Genomic DNA, 17036 nt, shown 5'->3' on the forward strand with positions numbered 1-17036 from the left:
ATAAAGGTTCCCGCGAGATCCGTGAGACTGGAAGGGAAAAAGAGCGAAATGTGCCTCGGCATGAGCGTGCCGATCCCCTGACGACATGGAGCCTTGGAACATACGCGTACACGGACATACAAGAATTAACGTCCAATTTCTCCTGTATAATAATCATAGCATTCAAATACTACTTATGCAATTCTAACAATACCTTCACATGGGTCGGCTTATTTAGGGGGATCGCCACCCCGCACTTTTTATTCCGAGAGTAACCTCACTTGTTCTTAGCGTCTGGGTCTATATGCCTATTTTGACTATTTTCAGAATTCTAGGATAATATTGGCATCAATAAGAGAGTATATCACTTTTTCAAGGGTCTCTTCACTGGGACATCCTCATAATCATCTTCCATGAACTTGCCCAATGCATCCAAGCCCTGCTCTAGTACCTCGGTTTCATTGACATACCCAATGCGAACATAACCTTTGAAGTCTTCTCCGAGTCCAAAGCAAAGGCTTCCCGGCACGAGCATCACACCGGTCCGTTCCTGAAGCATCTCGCAGAAAGCGACATCGTCTACGGGTTTTCCCATCTTGTTAAAACGCACAAATGCAGTGCTACCGGCTTGCGGCTTAACCCACTCACACGCCCAGCGATGAGCATCAATGAACTTTTCCAGAAGAGAGAGATTAGTCCGAGCTAGATCGAGATTTCGCTTTAGGAGATTGTGGATGCAATCCGGTGCTAGTGCAAAACTGGCAATTGCCTCGTCAATTTGCCCGACCGAGATAGTTGTATAATCACGCGCATTAGCAAGAGCTTCGATGATAGAACTATCCCGCGATGCAACCCAGCCGACCCGCAAACCCGCTAGGCTATATGCTTTGGAAACAGATCCTGTCACCACGGTGCGTTCGTATCCCATGGAAAGAAGCGTGGGTGGGAACCTCGGGTCCGCTGGACTGATATTGTGGAAAAGTGGGCGATAGACCTCGTCAGAGTGGATGATAATGGATTTCTCGCGGGCAATATCGACCAATTGTTGGAGTGTCTGGCGGGGGATGATGGCTCCAGTAGGGTTTTGCGGGTTGCTATAACAGGCATAATGGTCAGAAAAATGCGCGACCTTATATAATATAATTGCGAACAAGAGTCAGACATACTTTATGATGATCAATTTCGTGTTGGGGCGGATAAGGCCTTTCAGCTCCTCAATGTCCAACTGCCATCCATCGGCCTCTTTGGACTTCCACAGGCTAACTTCGGCCCCCACTGATGCAGGGACGGAGAACAGTTGCTGGTATGTCGGGTAATGGCAGATGACATGGTCTCCTGGGCCAACCAACGTATACAGCAGCAAGAAGTTCGCTTGAATTGCGCCAGCGGTGATCAAGATATTATCCCTCGGTAACTGCGTTGGTGCCCTCACCGAATACAAATTCGCCAATGTATTTCGTAGTTTATCGGAGCCTCGGATCGCCCCATACGTAAGTTTGGTGGATTGAAGCTGGGTCAAAGGGTTGGAGTCCTTGTCATCGGAGAGCGCGCGGAGATCGTCGACGGAGATGGATGCGCAACAGGTCTCGGCGGTATTATACTTGGCAGTGGTTTCATATTTGTCCATCCACTGCATATTGGTTAGCAAAGCATAATTGTAACGACGCAGGGAACAGATAGATACCACCGAGTCATGGGGTAATGCGGGGAGGTACCTGTTCAACCGCGAAGGCTTCAATCTTCACCATGGCTGAGAACGGTGAGCAGTACCGAGCGAAGTAGCTATATACAATCAAATAAATATGTACAAAGACGTTCCAAGTTTCAGCTGAATGGGTAATAACTTGGGTCTTTCGCTGTGCTACCGCCGCTTTTACCCATGGTTCCTCGAGTTGGTGCCATCACGTGATGAGCCACTCCATAAGCGTTCCCAATCGATCGTCACGATCCTGAGATTTTGATATGTTGGAGTCGAAGGTTATATGCGGCGGAGATCATTAATTAGCCAGTGTTTATCCGATCCGTCGCTCATAATGGGTCGTACTTCTTCCAGTTACTACCTAGGTAATATTGACTGTGATTCTTATCGTGTATCACATCGTTGCCCCCGCAACGGTATTGGGAAACTACAAATAAGTTGAGTACACTCTTTTATGTATTCAAGTGAAATAAAAGAGCATGGCGATTTGACAGACTTTTTGCCGGTATCCTATCTAATGTCCTTGGTGTTAACATTCTCAAGGCATTTTTCTGATGTCTTTTCGGGCTGCTTTTCCTATAGATCGATGTTATAACGGCTATCCAAAGTTGACAACATGGTTTTACAGAGGAGGAACAAAGGGTAGGTACATAAATTGGAAAGAGCTTCCAAGGAACGTTTCGTTGCTTTCTAACTGCATGTGGCTAAGTGTGAGCTGAATCATTATGCCTTTGACACTTTATATAGTCTAGGCATTGATTCTCAATATTTCATGGCTATACCGCATGTCTCCACCATATCTTTTCCTCCCGCTTCGCCATCAAAGGCTCGATCTCAATTCCTAACCAGCTTGCTGAGCCATCAGAGCCAATCCGAAACTCCACCCGGGCAGCACTGGGAATGCCCCATCTAACTGCAATTTGAAGCCAATATGTGCCGGAAACATGAAAGAAGCCTATTTCCAAACCTTTGGAGTAGTCATTGTATCTTGCAAGCGAGGCGCACAGGTCAGGGGTTGTTCGGTTTAGCACCTGGTAAGCGCGGTCACCCCTGCAGTTGCTGGACATCCTAAGCTCTGGGTAAGCTGGGTGTGTATAGGATCCTTCATAAGCAGAGAAGTTGATAGGGCTTGCCAACGGGGGATCGGGAATTCTTGGATAGAGCTCTGATAGGATGTTTTCAGAAAGGTAGCTGTCGTTGATCATTTCATCGCCTCTGTGTTTTATAAAGGTCAGGGAGACATTTCGAAAAGGGTAACAAAGTCAAGCTATCGAGTAGCGAACTAAATGTTCTGCCATACCTTGCAATCCAGTCATATCGACTCTCAAGGGGAATGCCCATTTCTTCATCAATCAGATGATAAGCAAGTGCATTCGCCGCCGCGTTAACCCCATCCATATTATTGCCTAGCACCACAAGCCCGAAGTTTCGTTCTGGTAAGAGCATTACGGACGCTCCATACCCAAACTGGGATCCTTCATGGTATAGTATCATCTCGCCCTTATATGCTTGTGACATCCATCCTAGTCCGTAAAGTGTAGGAGTTTGAAACGGCTCCATGGGATTGGGTGATACTATAGAGTGACCACCAAACAATTTTTCATAGCCTGTCTGGGAGAATGGTGGTCCACGTTTCAGCATGGTTGAAATCCACTTGGCGTAATCTGAAACCGACGACAGTATGTTGCCTGCTCCACGGATGGTATCTGTAAATAATTGCTCGGTGGAGGCAATTTTACCGTCAAAATCCACATAATAGCCTTGTGAAATATCCCGTTGTGCTTCTCGAGCCTCGGAGAGGGAAAGATAAGTCTCTGTCATATTCATAGGCAGCCAGATATTTTCGGTAAAGAACTCCTGCAACGACTGATTCGTCACGGTTTCGATAAGATGGGATGCCACGCAGTACATAAGATTTGAATATTGCCATTCTGTCCGTGGAGAAGACGTAAATGGAAGATGTCTCATTGATCGTACAGCTTCTTGAAGAGTTATGTCGGCGAGCCAAACCCAGTCGTGGCGTGGTAGGCCAGAGCGATGAGACAAAATGTCAATAATTGTCATTTGCGATGTAGACCAAGTATCGTTGAGTACGAAATCCTCTGGGATGATGGTGTAGACCGGTGTATCCCAATGGATGGCTGGGAAATTAATGTTATCGTCAACAAGGAGAGAGATGGCCGCAGAAGTGAAGGCCTTAGTCGTGCTTCCTGCGAAAAATAGGGTATGCTCTGTCACTGGGTCGGAACTGATAGTATTCGAGACGCCATAGCCCTTCACGGTTTTTGGTCAATTTAATCACCGGTGGCTACATCAAGAACAGGGCCACACACTTTAACAAATGTATCTCCACGAACGACTGCAACAGCTAGACCAGGAATGCTGAAATGTTCAAGGGCCCAATTGACCCTTTGGTCGAAATGTGCATCAAAGGGCGAACTGGACTGGTTTTCGTACACTTGAAGGGGCTGTTGGAAAGTCTCAAGCCCGGCCAGTACAAGGCAAGGAAAGATAAATGCCAATGGCAAAGGCATTTTGGGCAGAAGAACAGACCTACAAGCGAAAGCTAGAGAGTGATAAATGAAGTAACCTGCGGAGTGTTATTCGAAGGGAGACTTCAATCATATTAGGCAACTCTCAATATATATTGCTAGTGCTAATTAGTATCACGGTACTCCACTGTGACTATGACTTAACCCGATTACTAGTTTTTTCCAAAGTTACAAAGAGACCGATAGATAAGCGCTTTTCGTATTTTTCCCCCGGGAGTCAAGTAAGAGTGTAGAGCCGAAGACCCGAGGGTGATATAAATTCCAAATTATCTAGCGAATTGCAGTAGGTCAAGACATTCAAGTTATATCCAAAAAGTGGATGAACATACAAGTCTCAGCATCTGGCTTACTGCGGTACTGAGGTGGCATTTTAGCCCTAGCAACGGTAGCAACATGTGATTCCTTTAAGCTGGAAGGTTGCATACTAGGGGGCCACAGCTCTCATAGTATATGTGCTCCTCTACGTCTCACCTAGCAATCATCAAGCAACTAAACCCCACATATAGCCAATCTATTAGGGCAATAAGTAGGTGCGCCTTTCCAATAGTGGTCTCCCAATGACCTTTTGCAACCAGAGAGTCTCCAACTTGCTCCACAGCCTTGTTGCAAACGAATTACTCAAGAGGTGCTCTTTATCAGGCAAGTTGCATTCAGCAAATTCGCGACATACAGATTCATCTAGTCAATGCGTATCGACGTTTATAATTCGCTACTATAAGAAATTCGACATCTACAGGACCTTAAGGAGAGGGTATATTATACTTCCTTCAACTTATATGTGGGATCAAGAGGAAAACTACTATTTCTGCCTATACATAATCAACGCATTGTTGACTTACACAGAGGCAAATACCAGTTATTAACTCACTTCCATGTAGCTTTCTAATTTTACTGTAGTCCAGTATGTCATAAGACTGGTCACCAATATTGAAGAATTATATTACCAAATAGATAAGAGTCAGGATGAGATGGCCCTGATAGAGTTGTTGGGGAGACTACCCACGCTTGACATATATCTGAAAGACCTCGGGTGCCCGTGAATAATAATAAAGCAAGATTAGCCAGTACTGATACTATAGCCAAGAGCAATTACTCTGTTCTAGACATGTTTTTTTTTTTTTTTTTTTTTTTTTCAATTCGCTAAATTGGTCGATGTATCTATCCCCTCTGGCATCACGTGTTTCCCCGCATTGAGGTGCCACCTGGGTAGCCATAACAAAGGGAAGAAACATTGTCCATAAGAAAGCTTGGAATTCATGAATTACCTCCGTAGTTATAGCTGTAGAATGAAAAACATAGAGGTCGACCTTGCATAATATCTGTCCACAGGGTCATCTGCGGGTTCCTGACATGCAGCCCAGCCTCTTCTCCGCCCGCGTCATCGCCTGTGGGCCAATCTCACCCTCTCTCCGCTTCCTGCTTCCCAACCTTCAAACTTGCCTTGTCTCTATCTTTTACTTCAACTATATGCTCCAGTTTGATCATCTATTTTGATCAATTCGGCGGTCCGCCCCGAATTCCTTCCTCGATTGTTGGTATCGTTGCGTATCAGGACACGCTGCTGCCATCCCTCACAAGATGCGCTTGACTGGCGCAATAACTCTTTCGCTTCTCACATTAAATCCCCTACTGGGGTCTGCTGCAGCATGGAGCGAATTCTCCGACGCAAACCTCGCTACGCAATATTCCGTTTTCGATAATCGGCCACCCGGATGTCCCGAGTGTCCGGCTTGCTTCAACTGCCAGCTCGACAACTATAACTGTACTCATTTTGCGGATTGCAACAACTTTAACGGCAAATGCTCATGTCCTCCGGGATTTGGAGGCGACGACTGCTCGGTTCCCCTATGCGGTTCGTTGGCCGACAACTTGAAGCGACCGCAGCGTGATACCAATACCTGTCAATGCAAGGATGGCTGGAAAGGCATCAACTGCAATGTCTGTGACTCGGATAATGCCTGCAACGCTATGATGCCAGAAGAGGAAGGGGGCGTGTGTCACAAGCAAGGTGTCACGGTCAAGGAAAACTTTCAAATGTGTGATGTGACCAACCGTGCGATCTTGAAACAGCTCGACGGCCGCAAGCCCCAAGTGACCTTCTCCTGCAAAGCCGAGGATGAAACATGTAGCTTCCAATTTTGGGTCGACCAGAAAGAATCATTCTATTGCGGCCTAGACACTTGCGAGTGGAACATGGAAACAGACTACAGCTCCAATACAACTCACTACAAGTGTGAGAACCTTCAGTGCAAATGTATTCCGGGTCGTTTCCTCTGTGGCGAGAACGGTTCTATCGATCTGAGCGATTTCCTCGATCAAATGATCAAGGGCCCGGCTACTTTCGATACTAAATCAACCCTGGAGGGCACCAAGAGCGTTTTCTCCGAACCTCAAATGAATGGATTGATTGCAAGCGTCTTTGGCGATCCCAGCATCTTCTTGTCATGCGATTCGGGAGAGTGTATGTACAAGACCGACGAACCAGGATACGAGCGCCCCGTGAAGAAAATCAACACTCCACTCATTGCCGGCGTGATCGCGGGAAGTTCACTATTTGTGGTCGCTGTCATTCTGCTCGTTTGGTATCTGTCCCGTCGTGCTGCACGCCAGAGTTATCTTCGCCTGTCTCTATCGGATGATTCAGACGATGAAACTGCCAAACTCATGGCAGACTATCGCCCCGTGGCTTTGTATTGGGACAATGTAACCTACACACTAAACGGAAAAGAGATTCTCTCTGGTATCCAAGGAGCGTCCATACCAGGCCAAATTACAGCCATTATGGGAGCATCTGGTGCTGGAAAAACTTCATTCCTTGATATCCTGGCACGAAAGAACAAGCGTGGCTCAGTGAATGGAGATTTCTATGTCAACGGCGAGAAAATTGACGATAATGACTTCAGATCCATGGTTGGCTTTGTTGACCAAGAAGACACAATGCTTGCCACCTTGACAGTCCATGAGACCATCTTGACAAGCGCCCTACTCAGACTTCCCCGCGACATGAGCCGGGCAGCTAAAGAGCAAAGAGTCGTGGAGGTCGAAAAGCAACTTGGAATCTACCACATCAAGGATCAATTGATTGGTTCGGAAGAAGGCAATGGTCGTGGCATTTCTGGTGGAGAGAAGCGCCGAGTCGGTATTGCCTGTGAGCTGGTTACCAGCCCCAGTATCCTGTTCCTGGATGAACCCACCAGTGGATTGGATGCCTACAATGCGTTCAATGTGGTTGAATGTCTAGTGACACTAGCCAAGACATACAACCGCACTGTAATCTTCACCATCCACCAACCTCGCTCGAACATTGTTGCCCTGTTTGACCGACTCATCCTTCTCGCTGAAGGACGCACTGTATATTCCGGCCCCTTCTCAGCATGCCAGCAGTATTTTGACCGTATGGGGTATTCCTGTCCGCCGGGATTCAACATTGCGGATTACCTTGTCGATCTTACAATGCACGCCGGTGGCGCACATTCGTCATATACGGATGAGGTAACATCGTCTGTGGATGGGCGCAATGGTCCGCCCAAGACTGCATCAAGCAGTCTCAGAGCTGTCAAGTCCATTAACAGCGCGTCAATCCAGAGCACTGAAGACAACTCAAGCGGCGCAGAGGCGACGCGGAGACCCAAAAGCAAACGCCGGGTATCTTTGAAACAGCAACAAGATCGCCAGCTTTACTCCCGAAAGCAATATACCGAGCGACCAATCACGCCAAAAACAGATGACGAGAGTGCTACATTGGATGTAGCTGAGAACCATCAGCAATGGCTGCGTCTTTCTCGTCAACAAGGCAATGTCCCTCCGCAAATCCTTGATGATCCCGATCAGCTGCCTCCTCCGGCACCTGGACAAAGTGATCTTGACATTCTGGTTGCTAGCTACGCGGATTCTGATGTTTGCCATTTTGTGCATGATGAGATTTTGACCGCCGTGCAGAATGCCCAGGCCGTCAACGGTTCACCAAATTCGCCCATGTTGTCGGATACTGTGATACAGTCTAAGGGCTATGCTCGAGTTGGTCTGGTACGGCAATTCATCATCTTGTCTCAGCGGACATGGCGCAATCTTTATCGAAACCCGATGCTAATGCTCACCCATTACGCAATTGCCATCCTTCTCGCGGTCTTATCCGGGTACCTCTTCTATGGCCTCACTGATGATATTAAAGGCTTCCAGAATCGTCTTGGTCTCTTCTTCTTCATCTTGGCTCTGTTTGGTTTCAGTACTTTGACCAGTCTCAACGTGTTCTCGACGGAGCGGCTTTTGTTTGTACGTGAGCGTGCCAATGGTTACTATCATCCAGTCACGTACTTTGCGTCCAAGGTCGTGTTTGATATCGTTCCTCTGAGGCTGATTCCTCCTATTATCATGGGCATCATCGTATACCCCATGACGGGTCTGATTCCGGCATGGCCTGAATTCTTCCGCTTTTTGCTGGTCTTGGTCCTTTTCAATCTTGCGGCAGCCAACATTTGCCTCTTCATTGGCATCATTTTCCGGGATGGCGGAGTCGCCAATCTTATCGGCAGTTTGGTCATGCTTTTCAGCTTGCTCTTCGCCGGTCTCCTGCTGAATCACGATGCGATTCCCAAGTCAGCACTGTGGTTGCAGACTGTAAGTTTTCCTATAACTTAACTGGTTTTTTTCCCCATACTAACAATAGTAACAGCTATCCATTTTCCACTATGGCTTCGAGGCCTTGATCGTCAATGAAGTGACTTTCCTCACCTTGATTGATCACAAGTACGGTTTGGATATTGAAGTTCCTGGTGCTTCCATCTTAAGCGCATTTGGCTTTGACACCCAGGCCTACTGGAGCGATGTTATCGGGCTTGCTGTCATTTCTGGGGCCTTCATCATCATTGCATACAGTGCAATGCATTTCCTACTTGTTGAGAAGCGATGAGCTAGTCATTTTCTGTTTCTATACACCGGGGTGATACCATCGGCTTACTCCTGCTTATTGTGTTGCGCTCATTACCAGGAAGATTCTCTAAAGGCGCATGGAAGTCCTTCTACGGTCTATAGTTTGTCATTATGTATATAGACAGTACGCCCAATGATTTTTTTTTCAACGTTGAAGTTGGGTACAGTCTAGACCTCGCACGTGTTAAAACGTCATCCTTCTACAAAGCTTGTTCCAGGGTTCAGGTCAGGAATGGCAGTTACCAACCTACATACTCCGTACTCCGTACCTACATAGGTATTTACTATAATTTATTTCAAGTACACCCTCAAGCTATTCCTTATCGCGTATTCCGTGCATGTACGTTACCAGCCCCGTTTTCGGGTTGCGCTAATGATGACCAGCCCTCCCGACACCGCCGACCCGAGTGCAATTCGCTAATCTCGAAACTCCCTCTTTCGATCCCACCTCATCTCTGCTTTTCTTTTCACCTCCACCAGCTTGAGTGCATTTTCTTATTTGTGAGTGAGCTTTGACCCCTCTTCGGAGATGACTCTGTGTGATTCCTCTGTCTTCCTTGGGCCGCAGAACCCCACAAACATCTCCAATTCCGGCCTCATCAATCCACCTTGACCTCAACCACTTGTGTCGCAGACAGTTGGCTCATAATTCTTCGTTTAGCAATTGAAATACTGTCAATTATACTTGACGCAACGTCACTGTCGCAATGATGTCCGGCGAAGCATGGCTCTACCTGTTGTCGGTGTTGATCAACGCCGTCAACCTCTTCCTCCAGGTGTTCTTCACGATTATGTACAGTGATCTCGAATGGTGAGTCTTTTCTGTCTATCCAAAGCAACTACTTTTAGTCCAACGCATACTGTGGAACGCAAGCTGACACTTCTTCTCCTTTTTTCCCCAGCGATTACATCAACCCTATCGATCTTTGCAACCGCCTTAACGCCTATATCATCCCCGAAGCCGCTGTCCACGCCTTCCTGACCTTCCTCTTCTTGATCAACGGGTACTGGCTCGCCATCGTGCTGAACCTGCCCCTCGTATTGTTCAACGCTAAGAAGTACGTTGGAAGCTCTTCGATTATTACCAACACCTCCTAAGCACAAGGCTAACCGAGTCGTTTCTGGAAATATAGGATCTACGAGAACCAGCATCTTTTGGATGCGACCGAGATTTTCCGCAAGTTGAACGTGCACAAGAAGGTCAGTTTGGTTTTCTCAAGTCGCAGCCTGCAGCGCAATAACTGACTCGAAATCGTGTCTAGGAATCCTTCATCAAGCTTGGCTTCCACCTCCTTATGTTCTTCTTCTACCTCTACAGCATGATTGTTGCCCTTATCCGCGATGAGGGCCACTGACTGCGTGAAAAGACCGAACATGCGATGCGTCATGGTCGTCCCGGGTAGATCAAGGAGCTGTCTATTGATGAGCTGTTGTCATGAGTTCTTGGGTCAGTGCTCTCTTTGCGTTGTTATCGGACTGTCACGCAACCCTCGAATATGACCCCAGCCCCACGACGGCCGTTATACCATATAAATCGGTATATCAAACTGGTTCCTCATCTTTGGGCGGCCATGACTATGGATGAGCAACGAATTTTTTCAGTCTTGAGATATTTGCTGGTATGACTACAGCAATGAGAAGTAATAGATATTTCCTTTGGGGTGTCTCGAGCCGGGGATGTGAGCTGGATTGATTTGAGACACTGTATGATTGACTTGCGGTGGTGCATGTGCTCTTTTGCTATCTTCTGCTTTGTTTTTAATTTTTCTTCTGTGTTAATCTTGCTGTGTCTTTCGGCCTGTTGAGTTGTATATACCTCCTATGCGGTTGGCAATGAAGAGCGTACGATACCCAAGGTTTCTAACATTTAACTAGTTCCTTGAGAATTACCATGGCTATTAAATAGGCGTAAGGAGAGTAGAAAACAGTAGGCATAATTGACATGCGCACCTAACTAAGATTGAAGCTGTATTGAGGGCTGGTAGAGCTTAGCTGCGGTGGCTGTTCCGCGGGCCTTCGTATCGGGGGTCTCCCGACGCCCGTAAAATCCTATCCTCCACCATCTACCATTTACCAACCACATTCAACCCCAGCGTTGTTGCAAAGGGGCATTGAGGTCTGCGCATTCGTACTCTTTTTGACATATCAGTCATGTCTGCCTTATTAGGTCTTGGTTATGACTCCAGCGACGATGACGCCACAGCTATGCCCAACTCGTCTGTGACGACCGCGACCAAGGTCATTGCTGCACCAGAGGTCAATACAGAGGTTTGGTCACCCCATAATCACACTCCTGCCCGAGTTTCTTTGTTCTTTGCGTTTCAGGCATCCCAGCCATGACGAACAGATAAGACTAACGATCCTACAGGACCAAGCGCATATGCAGATGGCCCTCGCCAACGCCTCATCCCAAGCCCTTACCTACAATGCCACATACGATGATCTTACACAGCCCTCCCAGGGACCCGTGAATCCGTTCAAGCCAGCAGGCCCGGGAAACGGTATCAAAAGAAAGAATGTTCCGACCGGATTTGCCGAAGAAGCAGCCATCAGCGAGTCCACATTTGCTGCGCAACATCGCACGTTCCAGAGTCTGGGCTACACACGCAATCCCACACAACCAGACCAATTTATCGGAAACCTCGAAAATGCGGCGCAATACGGAGGCCGGGATGTTGTGCAAATGAAGCCAACTAAGAGCGCGTCCGCAAACTGGCGGACAAAGCGGCAAAAGAAGGGCGACTCGAGTGTCGTGGAAGGAGATGGCGCATATCTGGGACCCTGGGCGAAATATCAAAATGACCAGCAATATGACTATGTGGAGGTTGCTGAGGGAGATGAGCGCGCGCTTGGTAGCGACGAGGAATATGTCGAAGAGGAAGACGAGACTCTGACTACCACGGCGCCCATGCCCGCCATGAGCAAGGATGCCACCGACTATGAAGGCGACTTTGCCACGCAAGAAACCACCGAGTTCCACGGATCAGAGCAATACGACTACCAGGGCCGGACGTACATGCACGTGCCCCAGGACCTGGATATCGATTTGCGCAAAGAGCCCGGCACCACCAAGAACTACGTACCGAAAAAGCTTGTGCAAACTTGGAAGTCGCACACCAAGCCGATCACCTCTCTTCGATTCATTCCCAAGTCTGGTCACTTGCTGCTTTCGTCAGCAGCCGATGGAAAGGCCAAGCTCTGGGATGTGTATCACTCTCGGGAACTCTTGCGCACTTTCTCCGGCCACACCAAGTCAATCTCAGACACAGACTTCCATCCATCGGGAAAGACTTTCCTTACCGGTTCATACGACCGACAGATCAAGCTCTGGGATACCGAATACGGCAAGTGCCTTGGCCGCTTCTCTACGGGCAAGACACCGCACGTCGTCCGCTTCAACCCCGGCGCAGATCACTCACACGAGTTCCTGGCCGGTATGTCCGACAAGAAAATCGTGCAATTCGACACCCGGTCCGGCGAGCTGGTCCAAGAGTATGACCACCATCTGGCAGCCGTCAACACCCTCACTTTCGTCGATGATAACCGCCGCTTCATCTCCACCTCAGACGACAAGTCGCTGCGCGCTTGGGAATACGGCATCCCTGTCCCGATCAAGTTCATCGCAGAGCCATACATGTTCGCGCTCACTCGTGCGACGCCCCATCCCAATGGCAAGTATGTTGCCTTCCAGTCAGGCGACAACCAGATTGTCGTCTACAGCGCGACGGACAAATTCCGCCAAAACCGGAAGAAGCGCTTCGTTGGGCATAATACTTCCGGGTACGCTGTCGACCTCAAGATCTCGCCTGATGGCCAGTTCCTTGTTTCTGGTGACAGCGGCGGCTATGTCTGCTTCTGGGACTGGAAGACTGGCAAGATGTACCATAAGATCCAAGCTGGTGGAAAGGAAGGCGGTGCTGTTACTTGCCTGGACTGGCACCCCCATGAATCCAGCAAGGTCGTCACTGGTGGATTGGACGGTGCTATCAGATATTGGGATTAAAGGCTTTTTACCTATGTTTTTTACCAAGTGTTATTAGTTTGATCAAGAATTCAGACTTGGATCTTGGAAATTTTTCCCTCTTATGTCCTCGATGCTTTCTATAATAGTCTGCTGATCGTGCTATGCTATTTCCTCATGTAATAAATTATATGCACTAGAAGTCCCCAAACAATCTGAAAATCGTCACATATTCACTCAAAAGTTCACTCATCCAAAAAAAAAAAACAGCTTTACATATGGATGAATTTCCGAATACTTCTCAACCCGACACAAGCCAGATGCCGCGAGCACCGAAGCAACCCCATCGGCGAGAGATACTGAGGGTACTTCCACACCAAGATGGACACAGCACCAACACTAGCAACCAAAGCCCCGCTCAAACCAAGACCAAGCACCTGGCTCTGATTCTGAACAGCTTCAACAACCTCGGAATACCGCTGGTTACTGAAGCTGACACGGGCGTACTGCGTTTTCCAGCCAAAGAACGGGAAACGGCGGTCGATAGTTTCTTCGACCATCTTGCGCAGCTTGTAGAGCGGCGATTTGACGCCCGAGCGCATTTCGAGATAATTCTCCTTCGATAGATCGTTGATCGCATGTGTATCGGCGCAACGCTGGTCTGTGTAGGCCTGGAAGCCTGCCTGGCGCTTGAGACCGCGTGTATAGATGCTGGAGTTGGGGTCGTAGACTCCGTGTTTGTCCAGTTGCTCGAAGAGGACCCGGACATCTTCCAGGCCGGCGTTTAGTCCCTGTCCGTAGAAGGGTAGGACTGCGTGTGCTGCATCGCCGATAATGACGACGCTGGCGTTGAAGTGGTGGGGGTTGCATTTGATGCTGATCAATGGGAGATGCGGGTTCGCCATGAACTGCTCACTCAACGCCGCGGGCTCGATTAGCTCTGGGCATACGCCGGGGAAATGTGAGTCGAAGAATTCATGCAGATCCTGTGATGAGTTCTCGAGGTTGTTGTAGTGCGAGGATGGTGCAAATAAGGTGCATGTGAAGGACTTATCGGCTGATGGTAGCGCTATGAACATGAACTCGCGCCCAGGCCAGATATGGAGGTGGTTTGGCGAGATACGGAAGTCTCCATCTTCCGATGGTGGGATCTGGAACTCGCACCACAGAGTGTCGATGTACTCTTGTTGATAATCGACACGAGCGAACTTCATAAGGTGGTAGCGCGCGGCGGAGTGTGCTCCGTCGGCACCGATGAGGTAGTCGAAGGACACCTCGATCTCCGGTACTCGACCAGCTATACCGGCATCATCGGCCACGGGTGTATCTCCGGGGATTCTGCGCTCAAACCAGGCTTTGTTGGTGCGGAAGTCAGCACCTGTAAGCTTGTGATTGAAAAATAGCTTGACATTGGGAGTCTTCTCCAGCTCATCGAGAAGGGCATTATTGAGAGTTCCTCGATCGATAGCATTAATAGCCTTTAGTAGTGGTTAGCTATGTGATCTGCAGGGTAAATAGCAATAGCATGCCAAGCGGGTGATCGGTCCATACCCGGCCATGAACGTCATAGGCTTGTGCAGCTTCCCACAGATCTCCTCGGTCTCGGCCGTGGATCATCCGGCCGTGCATGGGGATCGCATCACGCAGGACATTGTCGATCAAATCATCCCGGCCAGAATATCTCATAGATGTAATGCCACGTTCGGAAAGTGCCAAGTTGATAGACTTGGTAAAGTTCAATGGCACTGTTGTAGGGTCTCGGAGATCTACGGATGCACAGTGATTATTGGCGTCAGTTCGGAAGAATTCGCAATGAATCACAACTGAGCCAGGACAAATGCAAGGGGGTATCCAAGGTAGTAGCAGATGGTGATATAAATTAATCGGGGTGGTTTTCTCTTAATTGAAGAGTTGAGACAGGGACCTTGCAAGATATGGTGCCTTCATAAAAAGCAAGCCATTTCCTGCAAAAGGCATGTACCCCCCCCCCCCCTCTTGACACTCGGATTGTTCCCAATGCCGATCACATAATAATAAAAAAAGGTCACACAAGGGATAAAAACATACCTCCGCGGAGCTCATATACTTCCACCTCGTCGCCTCTTGAGGCAGCATACAGGGCTGCCAAGGCTCCCACTGGGCCAGCACCCACGACAACCACTTTCTGCCTCGGAATGGCCATCATGTACCTGGTCAATGTCCAAAATACAATCAGGTACGTGCTGAAACGGAAGAGTAAGTCATCATCACGTGCTGCGAGATCGGCCCCTTCCAAAGGTTCTTAAGTGAGATGATCGACATTAGTCATTTTATTTATTGCCTTGATGCCTTAGGCTAATATCAGACATTTGGGTGCTAGTCCAAATGAGGCCTAGTTCCATATCGCCTTGCGGCCGGCGGGGATTTTCTTGAAGTTTTGGCCGCCAGTTAATCCACTCTCTACTACATATTCTCTGGTTTTTATTTTTATTTCTTTTCACTTCTGCTATATTAATATGGCTGAAGTTGGGAATCGCAAATGTAAGGGTGTGGACTGCCTTAACGATGCAGGCACCCTCCAATGTCCGACATGTCTAAAGAGCGGCACGGACAGTTTCTTCTGTTCGCAGGACTGTTTCAAGAGAAGCTGGGTAGGCACTCCGATGTGACCGGAAAATGCGCAATACAAGCGCCCTTCTATGCGGGAAACCAAGGGCTGACCATCTACTCCAGAGCGAACATAAGAACATTCACAAAAAGAGTAATTTCCTCACCAACCTTTTTCCTCCGAAGGTAGTTTCTGAACCAGATCCAGCTACCGGAACCTTCAATCCGTACCCATCCTTCCCTTACAGCGGTTCTTTGAGGCCCGTCTATCCTCTATCCGCCAAACGAACGATCCCCAAGGCGATCCCGCACCCCGACTATGCCCGCGATGGTATTCCCCGCTCCGAGCAGAAAATCATCGGTCGTCATAACATCACCATCCTGAATAAGGAGGAGCAAGAGGCCATGCGCAAGGTTTGCCGATTGGCTCGTGAGGTTTTGGATGCTGCTGCACGTGAATTGAAGCCTGGTGTCACCACGGACTACATCGACGAGGTTGTCCACAAGGCTTGTATCGAGCGTGATGTATGGGAGTTACTCTCTGATCGCACAATACCATACTGACATATTTATAGTCTTATCCCTCCCCGCTGAACTACATGAACTTCCCCAAATCCGTATGTACCTCGGTCAACGAGACCATCTGCCACGGTATTCCCGATCAACGGCCCTTGAAGGATGGAGACATTGTCAACATCGATGTCACTCTGTACCACAAGGGATTCCACGGCGATATCAACGAGACCTACTATGTTGGAGACAAGGCACTTGCCGACCCCGACGCCGTCCGAGTGGTGGAAACCGCGCGTGAATGTTTGAACCAGTCAATTGACATCGTCAAGCCTGGCATGCTGTTCCGCGATCCTGGCAATGTCATTGAAAAGCACGCCAAGGGCCGTAAATGCAGTGTCGTCAAGAGCTACTGCGGCCACGGTATCAACCAGCTGTTCCACTGTGCGCCTAACATTCCCCATTACGCTAAGAACAAGGCTGTGGGCACTGCCAAGCCCGGTATGTGCTTTACGATTGAGCCCATGATCAACATTGGTACCCACCGTGACCGCACTTGGCCCGACGACTGGACCAGCACTACCCAGGACGGATCTCTATCAGCCCAGTTCGAGCACACCCTTCTCGTAACTGAGGATGGTGTCGAGGTTCTGACTGCCCGTCTGCCTGACTCGCCTGGTGGTCCCGTTCCTATGCCTTCGACAGCATGAACTTAGGGAATTGGGAGTTAACTAATTGGAAATATTTGCATATCCAGATACTACCTATTTAACAGCCAAATTTACGACCCTTCAATGTCTATCAATATATAGTTCCATAG

The 17036-nt window shown here is 48.5% G+C and overlaps 7 protein-coding genes across 7 annotated transcripts; 4 read left to right on the top strand and 3 right to left on the bottom strand.

The window, feature by feature from the left end:
• Positions 1 to 343: 343 nt before the first annotated feature.
• N7517_002936 (Pyridoxal phosphate-dependent transferase major region subdomain 1) lies at positions 344 to 1727 on the bottom strand (the record flags this gene model as incomplete). Its single annotated transcript, XM_056720666.1, has 3 exons — positions 344 to 1073; positions 1146 to 1609; positions 1695 to 1727. The coding sequence occupies 3 exons, from the start codon at positions 1725 to 1727 to the stop codon at positions 344 to 346; spliced, it is 1227 nt and encodes a 408-aa protein (XP_056584801.1).
• A 727-nt stretch (positions 1728 to 2454) lies between these two features.
• N7517_002937 (Beta-lactamase-like protein) lies at positions 2455 to 4212 on the bottom strand (the record flags this gene model as incomplete). The annotated part of the gene is made up of 3 exons (XM_056720667.1): positions 2455 to 2893; positions 2979 to 3952; positions 4012 to 4212. 3 exons carry the CDS (start codon positions 4210 to 4212, stop codon positions 2455 to 2457), a joined length of 1614 nt encoding a protein of 537 aa, XP_056584802.1.
• Positions 4213 to 5808: 1596 nt separating this feature from the next.
• On the top strand, positions 5809 to 9139 carry N7517_002938 (putative ATP-dependent permease ADP1; the record flags this gene model as incomplete). Its single annotated transcript, XM_056720668.1, has 2 exons — positions 5809 to 8847; positions 8903 to 9139. The coding sequence occupies 2 exons, from the start codon at positions 5809 to 5811 to the stop codon at positions 9137 to 9139; spliced, it is 3276 nt and encodes a 1091-aa protein (XP_056584803.1).
• A 727-nt stretch (positions 9140 to 9866) lies between these two features.
• N7517_002939 (cornichon family protein) lies at positions 9867 to 10514 on the top strand (the record flags this gene model as incomplete). Its single annotated transcript, XM_056720669.1, has 4 exons — positions 9867 to 9970; positions 10062 to 10217; positions 10293 to 10359; positions 10422 to 10514. 4 exons carry the CDS (start codon positions 9867 to 9869, stop codon positions 10512 to 10514), a joined length of 420 nt encoding a protein of 139 aa, XP_056584804.1.
• A 796-nt stretch (positions 10515 to 11310) lies between these two features.
• N7517_002940 (WD40 repeat domain-containing protein) lies at positions 11311 to 13162 on the top strand (the record flags this gene model as incomplete). Its single annotated transcript, XM_056720670.1, has 2 exons — positions 11311 to 11427; positions 11528 to 13162. The coding sequence occupies 2 exons, from the start codon at positions 11311 to 11313 to the stop codon at positions 13160 to 13162; spliced, it is 1752 nt and encodes a 583-aa protein (XP_056584805.1).
• Positions 13163 to 13392: 230 nt separating this feature from the next.
• bna4 (kynurenine 3-monooxygenase) lies at positions 13393 to 15305 on the bottom strand (the record flags this gene model as incomplete). The annotated part of the gene is made up of 3 exons (XM_056720671.1): positions 13393 to 14598; positions 14672 to 14886; positions 15188 to 15305. 3 exons carry the CDS (start codon positions 15303 to 15305, stop codon positions 13393 to 13395), a joined length of 1539 nt encoding a protein of 512 aa, XP_056584806.1.
• A 310-nt stretch (positions 15306 to 15615) lies between these two features.
• Positions 15616 to 16926, top strand: N7517_002942 (methionine aminopeptidase MAP1; the record flags this gene model as incomplete). Its single annotated transcript, XM_056720672.1, has 3 exons — positions 15616 to 15750; positions 15833 to 16231; positions 16282 to 16926. The coding sequence occupies 3 exons, from the start codon at positions 15616 to 15618 to the stop codon at positions 16924 to 16926; spliced, it is 1179 nt and encodes a 392-aa protein (XP_056584807.1).
• Positions 16927 to 17036: the final 110 nt, after the last annotated feature.

Source organism: Penicillium concentricum (assembly GCF_028827145.1).
Source record: "Penicillium concentricum strain IBT 3081 chromosome Unknown utg000001l_segment0_segment0, whole genome shotgun sequence".
Lineage (NCBI taxonomy): Eukaryota > Fungi > Ascomycota > Eurotiomycetes > Eurotiales > Aspergillaceae > Penicillium > Penicillium concentricum.